Below are 18,545 nucleotides of genomic sequence, written 5' to 3' on the forward strand. Positions count from 1 at the left end.
TATGACGTCTGAATTATTTCACACTAATACAAAAAAAGAAAAAAAACTAAAAAAGGTAAAAACTACAAAAAAAACTAAAAAGAAAAAAAAATAAAAAAGCTAAAAAACTAAAAAAAAAACTAAAAAAGGTAAAAAACTAAAAACTAAAAAAAACTGAAAAAACTAAAAAAAGGCAAAAACTAAAAAAAAACTAAAAACTAATAAAAAAACTAAAAAAGCTAAAAAACTAAAAAAACTAAAAAAAGGTAAAAAACAAAAAAAAAACTAAAAACTAAAAAAGAAAAAACTGAAAAATAAGAGAAAAAGAAAACTAAAAAAATATTAATAAATATAAAAAATATAAATATAAATATAATATAAATTAGCAATCAACAAAGCACCGAGACACAAATGACGACCGGGACACAGGGATTATAAATGACGACCAGGACATAAGTAAAAAAAAAAAACTAAAAAAACTAAAAAAAATGGTAAAAACTACAAAAAAACTAAAAACTAATAAAAAAACTAAAAAATCTAAAAGTCTAAATAAACTAAAAAAGAAAAAAAAGAAAAAAGGAAAAAAATAAAGGAGAAAAACAAAACTAAAAAACGAATGTATATACAGACCGGGACACCGGGATACAAATGACGACCGGGACAAAGGGAATATAAATGACGACCGGGACACAGGGACACAACTACAATGGGGACGCCGGGGGGCACAGGGGGATATAAATCACGACCGGGACACAAGGAATATAAATGACGCCCGGGACACTCAAAGAGAAATCACAGACTGGAACACCGGGACACAAATGACGACCGGGACACAGGGAATATAAATGACGACCGGGACACATGGACGTAACTACAAAGGGGACGCCGGGGTGCACAGGGGGATATATAAATGACGATGGTGACTCAGGGAATGGTCGATTAGCAATCACCATCAACAAAGCTCAAGGGCAATCATTAGAATCATGAGGTATAGATCTGAATACGGATTGTTTTCCCATGGACCATTATATGTTGCATTGCGCAGGGCAACATGAATCCTCACCTGATTCTCCGTGCCAGGCTACACCAAAATGTGCCAACTGTCAAGGCAATCATGTGTCATTTTCAATGAAATGCCGAATTCTTCGTGAACTTCTGTCGAAACGATCGTCCTATACTAGAAAATGAGTGCTAAGACTAATTTCACTATATGTTCGTTCAATATTAACGGTACTAAGGATAAAGACGTTTCTTTAGATCAGAAATTAGAAAATTTTGATGTTTTATTCCTCCAGGAGCATCTCCTACCTTTAGTGAGCTTAAACTCCCTACAGAGAAGTAACGAACACTCAGTTTTTTCTAAAAGTGCACGCAAAACCTCTGGCAGACCATCAGGTGGCCTAGCATGTTTAATAAAAAAGACGCTGTTTTCACCACCCCCTTTATGCTATCACGAGAGTGATTGTTATAATGCTATTCGTCTTGCCAACCTTGTCCTCATTAATGTTTATCTCCCCTGCGACCAGAAATCCCTCCGAAGTTTAACTAAATTTACAAAATTTTGCGCATTAATAAAAAGTCTTTTGAATGGCATTGAGAGTAGTGGACTGGATTGGTTATTAATCGATGATCTGAACTGTAACATTCACTCTTCATCAGTGCGGACTGAGCTTCTGTTAGATTCCTTACCGAATAGTTACAAAATTTTGAAGAAAGATGCCTCCCATTCCTATATCCATAATAGTGGCTCACTTTCAGACATTGACCATTGTATCGTTTCTTCTGGTCTCATCTGTGGCGAAGTCCATGTTGATCAGGATGAGCGTGATTACGACCATCTCCCCCTATCCCTCACTGTTACCCTTAATGCTACTGCGGAGAAGAACCTTCGTCCCAATTCTAGAAAATGGATTTCTAAAAGAGAATGGAACAAAGTTGACTGGCCTCTTTATTTTTCTACGCTTGTTAGCCTTCTATCAACGATTAAAGTCCCTTTTAATCTATTGTGTACAAGCGTTGGGTCCCCACAAGCCAGAATTCAGCTTAATATTTATTATAGCCACATTGTATCGTGCTTAAAGAGGTCTGAAGAAGTAGCTGTTCCCCTATGTCGCTTTAGAGCAAAAACAAGAAGTTCAATTTGGAAGAATGACCCAGAGCTCAAAACAATAAAAAATCGGGCTAAGTTGTGGCTAAAAATTTGGATAGCTTGCGGCCGCCCCTTAAGGGGTAGTGTTTTCGATATTAAACAAAAAACAAAACTTGATTTTAAACGCTATCTTCGAAAAATTAGGTACAATGGTGCTGAATTTCCTAAGTCTCCTAGCCAGTGGAAAAAAGTGATCAATGCCGCGAAGTTTGATAGATCGCCTACGGCTGACCGAATCCCTAATGTATCATGGATCAATCATTATAGTAACATTTTCGATACAGTGATATATGCGGTTCATTTTCGTTTTGCCAAGCTCTGTTCTAATCTGTTGCCTAACAAAATCATTCAAGGTCATGTACCTCCCGTTAGTGTTGACCGTGTCAAAAGAAATGTAGAGAGACTTAAATCGAAATCTTATGATATAGACGGGATCAGTGCTTTTCACCTCAACACCGATTCGGAGGAATTAGTTTATCACTTGCAGTTACTTTTTCAGATGTGTTTATGCTCTTCTTTAGTCCCTGATTCTTTTTTAGTTGGTAACATTACGTCAATTTTGAAACGCGGTAAGGACCCAACTAGTTGCGCTTCGTATAGGCCTATTACGGTTGCTTGTACTTTAAGTAAAGTATTTGAATATGTTTTGCTCCCTGATCTCCTGTCTAATGTAGATTATATGTCTAATCAGTTTGGCTTTAAGCCGTATATAGGATGCCAACATGCTTATCGTGCTATAGTTTCGCTATTACTTGAAGCGCATAAAAATGGTTTTGAGGTTCATTTTTGTGCACTCGATGTTTCAAAAACTTTTGATTCAATTTGTCATAGCCAACTTTGGCATTCTTTAATCCAACTTGGTGCAAATCTGTCTATTATATCAACTCTTCGTTTTTGGTATGCTAATTCATATGTTCGACTCAAGTCAGGTGACATCTACGTTGGTAATATCCCCATCCGTTCTGGTCTTAGGCAAGGAGGAGTCTTATCCCCTTATCTTTTTAATGCTTGTCTTTATTCTGTTTTGCCACGTATTAATCCATCATGTTTTTTAGGCCTAACTAATCTTTCGTACATTGCATATGCAGATGATTTACTTTTGATCAGCCGCACTAAATCTAGCCTAATTAAGTCGACCCAGCTTGTTTCTAAGTCTTTTGAGGAAATCGGCCTCAAACTTAATACTGAAAAATGTGAATATTTAGTTTTTAATGCTAAGCATCAAAGTAGTGATCTTGATTGTGGTTATTTTTCAGTTAAGCTCGTTTCTTCGATTCGGTGGCTTGGTATTAATATTTGTTCATCTTTATCGGCTTTTCGATCCTGTGGGCTAAATGATATTAAAAGTAAACTTAAAAAAGGGTACGCGAAAATTGTCCCGAACCGAGGCAGATTTTCACGAAAGGCTTTATCCAGACTTTATTCTACATATTGCGATCATTCTATATTGTTTCTTTCCGGTTTGCGCCCGTTGTTTAATAATCAAGATTTGCAGGGCATAAGAGTTATGTATTTTCGTTATTGTAAATATTTATTGTATCTGCCGCGTTCTTATAGAAATCAGAAGATTATCAGAAAGTTTTGTGCCACTGATATTATTTTCGTTTATAAAAAACTCTATGCTAGATTAGGTGCTGAGGCCTGTCAACGCTTGGGCCCTTACCACCCTTTGATTAAACTGTATTAATTGTATTGTTTGTGTTATTTCGTTTTTCTTTCCTTAATGTTTTTACTCCGCTTAATTTGTCAAAACAAGCGGGTAACAAATAAATTATTATGATTATTATATATATACTAGCTGTTGGGGTGGCGCTTCACGCCACCCCAACACCTAGTTGGTGGGGCGCTTCGCGCCCCCCCAAGCCCCCCCCCGCGCGCGTAATTCGTTACGCGCCATATTAGTTACGCGCCATTGTAGTTGTGTCCCTGTGTCCCACCTGTGAATAGAGATAGATATAAATATATGTTTTTAACTACGTAAAACATGCGAATATACAACATTTTTCGCTGTCCCATTGTCTGTGCATATAAATAGATTGTCAGGTTTACTGACTCTTGAACATGCAACATATAATTGTCCATGGGAAAAACAATCCGTATTCAGATCTATACCTCATTATTCTAATGATGTGTCCCTGTGTCCCGGTCGTCATTTATATTCCCTGTGTCCCGGTCGTCATTTGTGTCCCTGTGTCCCAGTTTGTAATTTCTCTTTGAGTGTCCCGGTCGTCATTTATATTCCCTGTGTCCCGGTGTTCAGGTCGTCATTTGTGTCCCGGTCTGTAATTTCTATTCGAACAATCCCTGTGTCCCGGTCGTCATTTATATATCCCGCCTGTGCCCCCGGCGTCCCCGTTGTAGTTGTGTCCCTGTGTCCCGGTCGTCATTTATATTCCCTGTGTCCCGGTCGTGATTTGTGTCCGGGTGTCCCAGTCTGTAATTTCTCTTTGAGGTTCCCGGTCGTCACTTATATTCCCTCTGTCTCGGTCGTCATTTGTGTCCCGGTCTGTAATTTCTCTTTGAGTGTTTTTTCTTTTTAGTTTTTTTTTAGTTTTTTACCTTTTTTCTTTTTTCAGTTTTCTTTTTCTTCTTTATTTTTCAGCGTCACTATGAAGTACATATCGACGAACCTTTGTTTTTTTAACTTAAATCTGGTAGGCATTGATGACCTTATCCAAGTCAAAATCCCAAACCCAATCATCATCGCTATCATTTTCAGTTTTGATATGTTTTGACTCTCGCTGTCAAGGTGGATTTTCATCTAACTGCGCGGTTTTGCGTTCTTTAGCCGCAAGCCTGTTTTCTTGCTGTTCTTGTGATTCCTCGGAACGCTTTCTTTTCTTACTTTCTCTATCAGCAGCAAGTTTTTTGGCATAAACTCTTTGAGCAGCTTCCTCGGCTGTTAATTTCATGACGTCAGCCGACACAGAAACATGACGTCACCTGATCCACAGACAGACAGACAGACAACTTATTTTTATATATATAGATAGATATATATATCTATATTCACAGGTGGGACATAGGGACACAACTACAATGGTGCGTAACTAATGTGGCGTGTAACGACTTACACGCGCGGGGGGGGGAGCTTTGGGGGCGCGAAGCGCCACCCGAACAGCTAGTATATATATAAAAATAAGTTGTCTGTGTGTGTGTGTGTGTCGAGTGACGTCATGTTTGTGTGTCGACTGACGTCATGTTTGTCGACTGACGTCATTATAAGGATTGAGCTGGATGCGTCATGAAGTTGTTTGTCGACTGACGTCATGTTTGTCAACTGATGAAATTACATACCGGGACACCGGGACACAAATGACGACCGGGACACAGGGAATATAAATGACGACCGGGAACCTCAAAGAGAAATTACAGACTGGGACACCCGGACACAAATCAGGACCGGGACACAGGGGATATAAATGACGACCGGGACATAGGGACACAACTACACCGGGGACACCGGGGACACAGGCGGGATATATAAATGACGACCGGGACACAGGGATTGTTCGAATAGAATTTACAGACCGGGACACAAATGACGACCGGGACACCGGGACACAGAGAATATAAATGACGACCGGGACACTCAAAGAGAAATTACAAACTGGGATACCGAGACACAAATGACGACCGGGACACAGGGAATAAGGACACAGGGACACATCATTAGAATAATGAGGTATAGATCTGAATACGGATTGTTTCTCCCATGGACAATTATATGTTGCATGTTCAAGAGTCAGTAAACCTGACAATCTATTTATATGCACAGACAATGGGACAGCGAAGAATGTGGTATATTCGAATGTTTTACGTAGTTAAATATATATATATATATATATATATATATATATATATATATATATATATATATATATATATATATATATATATATATATATATCTATTCACAGGTGGGACACAGGGACACAACTACAATGGCGCGTAACTAATATGGCGCGTAACGACTTACGCGCGCGGGGGGGCTTGGGGGGGCGCGAAGCACCCCACCAACTAGGTGTTGAGGTGGCGCGTAACGCCACCCCAACAGCTAGTATATATATATATATATATATATATATATATATATATATATATATATATATATATATATATATATATATATAGAGAGAGAGAGAGAGAGAGAGAGAGAGAGAGAGAGAGTTATGCATTCTTCACAAAGCACGGCAATATGATATTCTCAAAAATGTTTATATGAGACGGGACGCAGATGTATAGGAGATTAATACCTTTATCTGATCCACAAGAAGCTGTAAATAGGCGTCAGTTTCTGATATTTTGTTATCAAAGTCCAGAATTGTTGGCACGGTTTGAGACTGGTAACCCTGAAAAATAAACGTATAAAATATGTAAAACTTTATGTCTCTTTCAGCAGGAATCTTGAACCTCATTGCACTTGAGGACCAGCCACCAAATTTTTGATTAAAAAAATACTCAGAGTGAGAAAGGAAAAAACAACAGTTTCGGAGATAAGACGATTTGGACCAAAAAATTATTTAAAGTTATGTTTTTGCCAGAGAAGTCATAGATTTTCAAATTGACTGGTCCTTGCTTATAAAAAGTTGGAGTATTAGGCCTGCGTTATGGACTAAGTTCGTCCTAATTTTTGTTCTATTTTCTTTTCTTTTTTATAAGTCTTCAAATTTGCAACTTTATAAATTTATCACTTTTTAAGAAAAGTGGTGCTGCCAACAGGCCTATGAATCCGTTGAAAAAAAAAATTGCTGCATAGAGTACAGCTGGAGATCATTGAAACTTGTCATTAAAAACAAACAGAAGGAATAAAAGAACAAAAAAGAAAAGGAATAAACGAAAGAAATAAACAAAATAAGAAAGAACTAAACGCATATAGAGTTTTAGTTGTGACTGGGTCGGGCCAGCTACATAGGCATCAGCAGCCCCATCTACAAAGCAAGAACATAGTAGGTGCTGCGAAGAGTCTGATTCAGACTCTCTTCGGTGGACAGACAAAATACATATAATGCAGACGTCCAACTGAAAAGATTTAACGGTACCAATCAATTTGGTGCTTGTGTTCATTTATCCTCAGTTTTTTCGGCTTCTAGCACACATTAACGTCATCATACATAGGCAAAAGGCACCGAGATACCCGACCCTTTTTTAACATTGCAAGATAGGGCACATGTGCATCTATATCAAATATAAATCTATAGATTTTCTTTATCTAATGAAGTAGTACTGTTTTTGAAGGATTTTATCTGCTGTAGGGGCTGCTTGACCATTAAGCTGCTAGTTTTCTAATTACTAAGACTAATGGACTCTCATAATTCAGCTAATGGCACTGCAAATCTTGCTCTTATAATTTATCAAAACCACAGATCCATTGAAAACCCAGCATTTTTTAGAGTTTCTTTTTTTTGAAACTTTGTTTCCTAGATATCTTCAAGCTAGAATTGGCTGCACAACCAGCGTCAGAGGTATTATATATATTTTGACACGTATGAAAGACCATTAGAGAGCATATTTTTACGGACAGATTAAACATAATCCATGATATAAAACTTGCGTTTTGCCATGAAATTGCACCTGCATGAAACCTGAGCCACGTTGCAAAAAGACGTCAAGCGACAACCTTTAACCTTTTTTTTACCCCTCTCTTTAGTTCTAGGAGGTCTTTCCATTATACTCAAATTTTTAGAAATTTCCCCGAGTTTTCAAAGATTTCTTCGAAAGAAAATTGGCTTTCACCAAAAATTCAAAAGTTTCACCAAAATCAAAGATTTTCAAGATATCTCATTCAAAGTTTTTGGGCCAATCGTGAAAATTGTACTTGTTGGCACAATTCCATAATAAGCATGTTAGAACAATGGCTTAACCGTGTTTGTCCATTTTCGGAATAAAAAGCCAATTCAAAGACCACCATTGTGATAGAATCCTAACATGGAAAAATACAATGGAATCAGTAGATCGAGCAAACGAAATAATATGAAGATTGGAATACATTTTCTCTTTGTTCAATACTTTTTAGTTCACAAAAGAAAGCTTCTTCAACTTCTTTAGCTTCAAACAATTTCGAGGCTAATGCTTTGCTTTTCATCTTCTTCTTACCAGACAAAATTCACCGGAATGACGCAGGTCTTAGGGTCGACGGCTACCATATTACTATATCATTACATTTTAACTTTGGCAAGATCTCCTGGAATAACCTGCTCACTTCGCTTGGTGTCACCTTGATATTCAACAACCTTCAAGAAATCTTCCTTATGTTGTCTGGGATGGCCACGAGGAAAATTTGACCATAAAATAAGCTAGAGCTGATAATTTTTTTTTACGAAAACGTAACTCTACTTTTCATTATGTTTTTTTTATCTCTGTGGTAAATGCTGGTGACTTTTGACAAGGTCTGTGTTTTGCAGACCTGATTTGTAAAAGACTATTTTTTTTTTTAAGGGTCTTAGCGTTTCTAAACATTTTTAGCGGTCTAAACCTTTAGTAAAAGTTGACGTCCTTAGCCTCATGGAATGTGGTGAACAGAGAATCTTTTCTATTTTTTCGACGATAGTTTAAACGCTTAAAATCTTTAAGAACAACAAAGTTCCCATCAAATACTGGACTAGTTCCTGTTCCGACAATGCAAATGCAATGACAGGACTTATTAAGTTCATGGCAAAAATTTTGAAAAACCTTGCAAAAACTCTATAGGACTTGCATTGCTTGTGAAAAACATATCTGCGGGATATGTTTATATTTTATATTATAAAATATAAACTATATTTGTATTTTACATATAGTTATATTTTACATCTTGTATTTCATAAATTTTCTAAGGGAAAAATATCCTTCTTCCCTGTATGCAAGCATGTCTTTAATAGTGTCGGTTGATTTATATAGGGGAGAGTGGGGCACGTTGGCCAGTGGGGCAGGTTGAACACTTGGGAATTGGTCTGCCATCTATTGCCAACAAATTTTGTAACTGCTACTGAATGCGAGAAATTGCATCATAAACATGCCATGAAAATATGGTGGCTATAGCGTCTTTGTGAAAAAAGTGGCGGACAAATTTTGTTTTTTTCGGTAAGTTTTTATGAAAAATCAAGGTAGACGTAGTGTCATTTTGAGAGAAAACGAGAAGAGTAATTACAATAAGATTTTTATTGCAGGAAAGCCAGCTGATTGGCTCCATTTTAGGCTTGGATCTGAATTCTTAACTTTAACAGTTTGTAAAGTAGCCATGTTTTTGTTTAGCTTTCCTCTGTGGGGCAGGTTGGTCACTTTTTTATGGGGCAGGTTGGTCACTTTGAAGACGCACTGTCAAACCTGCCCCACAGTGTGAAAGAAAATGTTATTTATATTTTCTTTGAATATTCTTCATTTTTTTTATTGTAGGTGAGATTTAACAAAAATGAGGACCTACAAGAGAAAAACAGAAAATGGGACCATTCCTCCTGAGGTTATAAGACAAGGTGTGCAAAAAATACTGGAAGGAGGAAAGTTTGCTACTGTAGCCCGTGAGATGCATATCCCCCGATCGACTCTTAAGCGCTACACTCAGAAGTTCTTAACAAAAGGTGGCACAAGTACAAATGATGTCAGTGAAGTACCACTGGAAAATTTTATCCCACGGTACAAAACGCGCAAAATATTTACGGCTGAAGAGGAGAAAAGCCTTGAAAATTATCTTATTAGAGCATCACAACTTCATCATGGACTTTCGACAAGGGGGGTCAGAAAATTAGCGTTTGATTTTGCTGAGAAACTGGATAAGGATATTCATCACTGGGAAGAAGCAAAAACAGCTGGAAAGGACTGGCTCTGGGCCTTTTTACGCCGCAACCCAACACTTTCTCTACGATCTCCAGAAGCGACAATCACAGTCAGAACCAAGTTCAGCTGATCTTCAAGCCCTTGTGGGATCAACGTCTGCTGCACTTAGACCAGAAGTAGTAAGACCTTACCCAAAAACACCACCAAAAAAGGGTGATACGATTAAACGGAAGAAGGGAAGGTCTCAGGTTCTTACTGACACACCAGTAAAAAACGCTTTAATCGAAGAACTATCAGCTAAGAAGAAACGCAAAGGAGAAACTGAGGAGAAAAAAACTAGTAAATCCAGTAAGAACACCGCAAAAGAAATGCCACGTAAGGCACTTTTCGTCGAAGCAGACAATTCCAGCTCAGATAGTGAAAATGAGATGGTCTTTGACTACGATTCCGACCTTGATGTTGATATGGATGACTGTACAACTGAAAAAGATGAAGTCAGTGTTGGTTACTTTATCCTGGTGGAGTTTTTAGGCAAGAGAGTGAAAAAGTATTTTGCCGGTGAAGTCAAGGAAGACACCAGTGAAGGATATGTAGTCAACTTCCTTCGGAGGAAATCTCCCTCCTGGAAATTTGTTTTTCCTGAAGTAGCTGACGAATCACTAGTTCCTCAAAGTGACATTGTTATGAAGCTTCCAGTTCCCAGGATCTCTGGGGGGACCGAACGTGCCGCAAAAGCACTAGTCTTCGACGTTAATTTGAGTGAATATTCGGTTGAATAAAATGTTGTTTTTTTTTGTATCTAATGCGAAATTGCTAGTTAAATGTTGCATTTTACGTAAAATATAATTGAAACAATAATAGTACTACAATTGTATCTGGTGTTAGAAGTAATAAAGACTATTGGACTGTGTGACTATTAACAGTGTGACCAACCTACCCCCCTACGGGGCACATTGGTCACTTTCGACCTCATCTGTTAAAAATGTTACTGAAGACAAAATAACGGTAGATTAAATCTAAGAAAAATTGTGGACGTTGAACAGGAAATGCTGTATCTTTTGACACTAGAATCATTTTCCTAGCTCGCACACTTTGGCCACACAGTCTGCCAAACCAAAAATGTGACCAGCCTGCCCCACTCTCCCTTAAGCAATTAGCAATTTATTCAGAAATCAAGTAAAGTTTTGTTTAGCATTATTTTCATTATGTGTACTTCTAATTCAAAAGCGTACATGAAACCCTGGCTAAGAACATTTCTATCTTTTGTCTTCTACTTTTCTTTTCACAGAACTCCATTTCATCTCCCCAAATATCCAGCCATTTTCTCTTTATTTTCTAAACTGAAACTGGAAGCACTGACTCTAGGTGACATTTCAGGCACCCAAAATCAACGTTCGTTTCTTTTAATAAAGTTTTCAGTTGGATACGCCCCAACCTTGACGCAGAAGGACTCGGAGATCCTCAGTTAGGTCCACCCAAAGGACATAATTAGAAGTGACTTAAAACGTACTTTTTATGATGTCAAACCTTTCGTCTCCTAGAATGTTTTAGAAGGTTTTAACATTTGAATGTACCATATATGATCAGTAGTGTAGCAGCGTTGATTTTCGACGTCTATAAAACCAATAGATTTCATACTTTTTTATACATTTTTTCTAAAGTAACATTTACTATTATTTTCCAAGCAAAGTAGTAGTATAGAACAGAAGTTGGGGAAAAGATTGTTTTAAAGGAAGGTGTTTCGATTTTCATTTTCAGGACCTTCATGTTGATGATTATTTTATGTTTATGAGTTTTTTAATTTGATTTTTATAGTTCAACCCAAAGTGAATGAACTGTACGAATTAATAAACAACCTATTGATAAAATATATATGAAATTGCTACAACCTGTAATTTGGAAAGTGATCAAGTACAGCAATGGCGGTTTTATGGGTTGGGAGGGGGGAAAAAAGGCACCTGCTCCGGGCGCAGAAATATCAGGGGCGCAGAATTTCAAATAAATAATCTAACGGTTATAATCATTTGTAAATACGGGAACCAGAGATCGAATCCGGTTGTAGCAAAACACTACACGGACGACGGAAGGACGTTAGTAGTCAAGAAGCGGCGTTAATCAGAAACACACAATCATTTTGTAGTTGCGAAATTTTATCTTTATTAAAATAAAGTAAGGGGCGCAGTTAATGCACGAAAGTAATTATTAAATTATTAATGGGTTAATAAAATTAAATAAATAAAAAATAATTAAACAATAATAATAACTAAATTAAGATAATAATAATAAAAAATAAATTATCAATTAAGTAAAAAGTAAATTCAAAATAAAAAAAGTAATTAAAAATAAAATATTTATTAATAAATAAATTTAAAAAAAATAATTAATAAATGAAAAAATTTTCAATTTGGTCTGAAAATTTTTGGGGGTAGATGACGGAGGGTCGCTAATCAATATTTTGCCCCGGATGCAATCGAGGCCAGATCTGCCACTGGGTACAGTACTTTGAAAGGGCTATTGGGGAAGTAAATTTGTTAATAATGTAGTGATTCAGAAGGACCTAGGGCTGTTACCATGAAGAAGCAGAGTACTCGTGGCTATGATTAGGTTTTGGAAAAAGCTACTGAAGATTCCTAGGTTCCGTCTTGCGAAAGCTGCGGATCTAGAAGCTTTACACGAGAATAAGAATGGTTCGTGGCCAAGTGAAATAAGAGAATACCGAATAATGTGTCTGAGCAAGATATGGAACAAAGGCGTGATTATTGACGTCGCTGTTGTAGTCACAGTGAGAGGAGTGACATAGAGCTTACTGGACCAGGAGATTCAAAAGTGGCATGAGCAGATGGCAAAGATCCGGTCATCAGATCTATATGCAAATGTCAAAGACGCGTGATGGAAAAATTTATTTTAAGGCAGGAGTGTGAGGGGATGATTTGGGTTGTTTGGTAAGCAGAGAGTAGACGGTTTAAAACCTGGAGAAAGATGAAAGTATATGCATCGAATTAGGTAGGTGGTTTAGCCCCCGCCGCCCCTCCCCCTACCTTACAAAGAATAGACAAAAACCAAAAATCCTCGTGAGCGGACGCTCGAAAAGGAAAACATTTTCTGAAGTTTTTTTCAACTATTTCTGGAAATTTTTCCCCTTTTGGTAATTTTTATAAATTTTGTGGCCTAACGACAACACATTCCTGGTACTCCAGTTACATTACGCTGTTTCCTCATCAAACAAGAGTATTTTTGTCGATTAGAACATAAGAATAAAGTTTGAAAAAAAAATCAGTAGCCACCATTTGTTTACAATAGTTCCTTTCTTGCCTTCTGCTACTAGACTCAGCTTAGTCACAGCTCGTATATTTATCTTTCAGAACACTGCTTTTAGATTCTGAAAAAGACAACATAAAGCTCTACCAATCTTTCATCCAAGTATTAGTTGACTGAACCAGTGCTGCCAACGCCCAGAACGAAAAAGCACAGCAAATCAGCCCAAAGATGTACCAAAAACTTTTTGGGGTAGCATTATGTTTATACATCCTAGAAACTTCATAATTTAGAAATATATTTTTGTAAGAGTAAATTCATACTGAAGTACTTTTTTCAGAAAATGAAAGCTTGATAAAACACTTATAATGAGTTTTTTTTATTTGATATCGAAAAAACATCTTACGAGACTTCAAAAGAAAAAAAAATTGTCGGCAAACAAAGGCACAAAAAAAAACAAGGTTAATTTGGCAGAGTCGGTAGTCCTGCCTTAAAAGAGCTAAATGAGGACATTGGAAGCAGTTTTCGCAGGTTTAGAAACTGCTAACAATTCCACTTTAAAACGTATAAATTCATGAGTGTAAATTTCATAACGGTACCTGTCTTTTTACTCCGTGACGTTCCATGCGGAAGATATTTGCATTATTTACAGCCCTGAAAGTATCAGGATTAAAAAAAAAAAGAAAAAAAAAACATTTCCACTAGTGGAAGTCAAGGGCTAATAACCCTTTCCCAGGTAAACACAAAGCACTTTAGCCGGCTTACAACCAGAGAGCAAAAGGTTTTCCCGGAACCTCTAGTGTGGTTGGAGCCTTTGTGTAAACCTGGTGCTATCTTGAGGGCTAAATGGCTTTCAGCACTGCTATAAACAGAATCAGCAGTCCGCATAATCAATCTAATGTACAAATAACTCTAATTACTTTTAACTCATTGTATATTCAAGCCTGCAAATATTATACAAGCATGATGCCATTGCAAATTTTTATGTCAAATTTCATTGCAGGACGTTTGTGATGGCAGATTATTACCCCTTAAATACCCAATTCAGATTCGGAGCACTAGTCTCTCCATCAACAGCTACGTTCAAACGAGTCGTGAAAAGAAAAATCGTTCAGTTTCTCCGAATGGCCTTTTTTGGCATTCCCTACTCAAAGCCAAACTTAGCAGTTGTTTTTCAACAGAAAAATTACTTTACCGTGAAAAGAGAAATTAAACCTGTGTAGAGTCAGTCTGTATTATAATCTTCAGATTAGAGTTTTAACTTTTAAATAAAATACCTTTTTTATTAAGGCTATTGAATTTCTACTATATCATACTAGCAGAACATGTTTGTTGAATAAAGAGAGATATCTTCAAAGGGGTTAGTTTTTAGTAACATTAGATTTCTCACTCACCACATTTCGTTGTGCAACATTTTTAATAGCATTTTCTAAGGCTCTTATCCATTTTTCTCTTTCCTCAACATCTTTGCCTTGTAAATGAAAAGTTTTGCCATCTGACGTAATAGCAAAAGTAGCTTCCTCTTCGGCTCCTTCTATGCCTACATAGGCACCACGAAGACGCATACAGCCCCTTCTCAGACCTCGTTTCATCTTCTCTTTGGACTGAAAAATTAATCAAAGATCTATTTTATTATCAAACATTAAACAAGTAAGTCAAATGCCAAATCAGTAAAGTCTATAAGAAAACACTCAAGGAAATCATTGACGGCGCAATAGTACTGCCTAAGTAAAGAGCAATGTGGGCGCGATATGTTATGATTTTTTTCTTTTCGCCAGGACACTTCATATAGAAGTTGTAGAAACTTCGGAAGGAGCTCATTCGATTGGAGCTTGAAAGTTCTGGTACACCTTTTAAGAGTCAAGAGCGATCAGAAGGGAACCAGCCCCCCTCCCAAGACCTTTATGTTTCCCAAACACATCCAATTAAAACTATTCACCCATTATTTACATATAGTATTTGTAATTGGGAAAGAGGCCATGTTCGACCTTTAGTGTTTATTAAATAAAAAAAAAACAAGTTTTTTTAACTGAAAGTAAGGAGCGACATTAAAACTTAAAACGAACAGAAATTACTTCGTATATGAAAGAGGCTGCTTCCTCATCAACGCCCCGCTCTTTACGCTAAAGTTTGACTCTGTCTCTCAATTCTTCTTTTTAAAACAGTAAAAAACTTTAGCGTAAAGAGCGGGGCGTTGATGAGGAAGCAGCCTCTTTCATATACAAAGTAATTTCTGTTCGTTTTAAGCTTTAATGTCGCTCCTTACTTTCAGTTAAAAAAAACTTGTTTCTTTTTATTTAATTTCTGAACGTTTTTGAATCAATGCATGTTTTGATTTTGGCTCTCCGCAGAGGAATAATTAAAATGAAATTTGCATTTTTTTTTTTTTTTTTTTGGCTAAATGGCTTTCTCATAATTTTGATCGAATGATTTTGAGAAAAAAAGAGCGGGGGAGGAAGCCTAGTTGCCCTCCGATTTTTCGGTTAATTAAAAAGGCAACTAGAACTTTTAATTTTTTATGAATATTTTTATTAGTAAAAGATTTATGTAACTTATAAATTAGCTTACGTAAAGAACTTTTGTATTCTCATATTTTTATTACATATATGAGGGGGTTCGCCCCCTTGTCAGATCCTCGCTCTTTACAATAAAGCTTAAATTTTGTCCCAATTCATTAAGAATGACCCCAGAATCACAAAAGCCGTAGAATAAATAGTTGAAATTACTAAAAATACTTTATGCGTAAAGAGCGAGGTATTAGGAGGAGGTGAGCCCCTCAAATGGGTAATAATTTCTGTTTGTTTTAAGTTTTAATGCTGTTCCTTACTTCCAGCTGAAGGAAATTTTTCATATTTATTTTTTCATTGTTTTTTTAAATAATGTTAGTAAATCCTGCGCTCCCTTCATGGAGATTTTCTTCCCCCATGACAAATTATTGATGGAAAGTTCCCCCAGCATATCCCCCTCTTCTCAACCCCTCCCCCAACCAAAAAAATCCTCCTGAAAACGCCTGTACACTTCCCAATAACCATTACTATATGTAAGCATTGGTCAAAGTTTGTAACTTGTTGCCCCTCCCATGGGGACTGTGGGGGAGTAAGTCGTCCCCAAAGACATAGTTATAAGGTTTTTCGACTACGCTGAATAAAATGGCTATCTCAAAATTTTGATTCGTTGACTTTGGTAAAATAATTAGCGTGGGAGGGGGCCTAGGTGCCCTCCAATTTTTTGGTCACTTAAAAAGGGCACTAGAACTTTTCATTTCCATTAGAACGAGCCCTCTTGCAACATTCTAGGACAACTGGGTCGATACGATCACCCCTGGGAAAAAGAACAAAAAAAACAAAAAAAACAAATAAACACGCATCCGTGATCTGCCTTCTGGCAAAAAAATATAAAATTCCACATTTTTGTAGATAGGAGCTTGAAACTTCTACAGTAGGGTTCTCTGATACGCTGAATCTGATGGTGTGATTTTCGTTAGGATTCTATGACTTTTAGGGGGTGTTTCCCCCTATTTTCTAAAATAACGCAAATTTTCTCAGGCTCGTAACTTTTGATGGGTAAGACTAAACTTGATGGAACTTATATATTTAAAATCAGAATTAAAATGCAATTCTTTTGATGTAGGTGTTGGTATCAAAATTCCATTTTTTAGAGTTTTGGTTACTATCGAGCCGGGTCGCTCCTTACTACAGTTCGTTACCACGAACTGTTTGAAAAAGACCAAGGACATTCAGGTGAAGCTTTCAGAGAATGTTAAAGGACCTGTTGAACTAAATCAAAACACGTATTTGCATACAGGCTGCCAAAAGGGCGTTACTCAGGAATGACTCAAGGTATTAAGTTAGTTTCACAGAATGACGATGGGGGGAGACTGACCGACCAAAAGGACAATATTTGCATGCTACTGCTGCTAATGCTACTACTACCGCTACTTCTACAACAACTGCTTCTGTAGTGACTGCTACTAAGGCTGAAGATATTTAAATGGAAGTTTGAGGAAATGTTGAGGAGAAAGTTGAACTAAATCAAAACACACTATGTGCATATAGATTGTCAAAAGGGCGTATCAGCAATATTTTAGGAACGGCTTACCGTATCAAGCTGAAACTTCCAGGGCTTGATGAGGGGGATGTACAACTGACCAAAAGGGAATATGCTACTAGTATTACTACTTCTGCTAATACAACACTACTACTGCTACCACTACTACTATTCATATGGTACTAGCACTACTAAGGCTAAGGGTATGAAGGTGAATATTTAAGAGACTATTGAGGGGTAAATTGAACTAAACCAGAAGTTGATATGTGCATGCATATTGTCAATACGGCTTTTTCAGGGATTGCTTAGGGCAGTGGTTCTTAAACTGTCGTACGCGTACCCCTTGGGCGTACACACAATTTTTTAGGGGGTACGTGGCCGGCCTACAAAATAAAACAACTCTTTCAGTCTAGGGCTAATAGTTTTATTTATATTTTAGCTATAGTTTACTTAGTACCAGTAGCTGAGAAGGGGTACCTAAAATGTTTTGTGGGTAAAAAGGAGTACAGTGTCTTAAATAAGTTTGAGGAACACTGGGTATTAAGGTTATTAAGTTGTTATTAGGGTATTAAGTTGAAAATTTCTGGGCGTGCTTTGGGGGAAGATCTACAGACCAAAAGGCAATATGCGTACGCTACTACTATTGCTAATACTACTACAGCTCCTCCAAATACTACTTCTATTGCAACTAATACTAGGAGCATTAGGATGAAAATTTTAGGAAATGTAGAGGGAGAAGTCGATCCAAATTAAAACATACTATGGGCACGCAGGTTATGAAAAGGGTATATCAGCAATATTATAGAAACTTACTCCCAGGGCTTGATGAGGGGGATGTTTAATTGACCAAAAGGGAACACACTACTACTGCTACTAATATACAGTTACTGCTATCAAAAATACTACTGCTGTTGTCCCTACTATTACTTCTGCTACTGTGCCTACCGCTATTACTTTGTGCTAAGGGTATTAGTCAAACGCTCAGAGAACGGTGAGGGCGGTGTGAACTGAATCGAAATACACTATGTGCATATGGGTTATCAAGGGGTGCATTAGCAATAGCTGAGCAACGGCTTGGGGTATCCAGTTGAAACTCCCAGGGCTACCAATATCACTACCACTTTTGGTGCTACTACTCACTGCTACTATAGAACTAAATCAAAATAGCTTAAGTAAATCTAGGTTGAGAAGACATCCAGACAGAAATAGGGCGTAGGATAGGGTACAAAGTAGAAACTTTCACAGGAAGTTTATGTTGCTTTAAAACTAAATCAAAATGCACTATGTGTATTTTGATTGTCAATAAGATGTCTCAGCAATATCTCAAGAACGACTGAAGACATTAAGTTGAAACTTCCTGGGC

At 37.1% G+C, this 18,545-nt stretch overlaps 1 protein-coding gene across 1 annotated transcript in view; it reads right to left on the reverse strand.

Annotated features, from left to right (window-relative positions):
* The window catches only part of LOC136034567 (oxysterol-binding protein-related protein 9-like), a 176,211-nt gene that overhangs the window by 142,904 nt on the left and 14,762 nt on the right, over positions 1 to 18,545 (reverse strand). Inside the window, exons 2-3 of the mRNA XM_065715810.1 lie at positions 14,530 to 14,739; positions 6,385 to 6,480 (exon numbers count right to left, since the gene is read on the reverse strand). Of these exons, the coding sequence (XP_065571882.1) occupies positions 6,385 to 6,480; positions 14,530 to 14,739 (306 nt within the window). The remainder of the gene's footprint in view (positions 1 to 6,384; positions 6,481 to 14,529; positions 14,740 to 18,545) is intronic.

The sequence above is a fragment of the Artemia franciscana genome, chromosome 13 (genome assembly GCF_032884065.1).
Source record: "Artemia franciscana chromosome 13, ASM3288406v1, whole genome shotgun sequence".
Lineage (NCBI taxonomy): Eukaryota > Metazoa > Arthropoda > Branchiopoda > Anostraca > Artemiidae > Artemia > Artemia franciscana.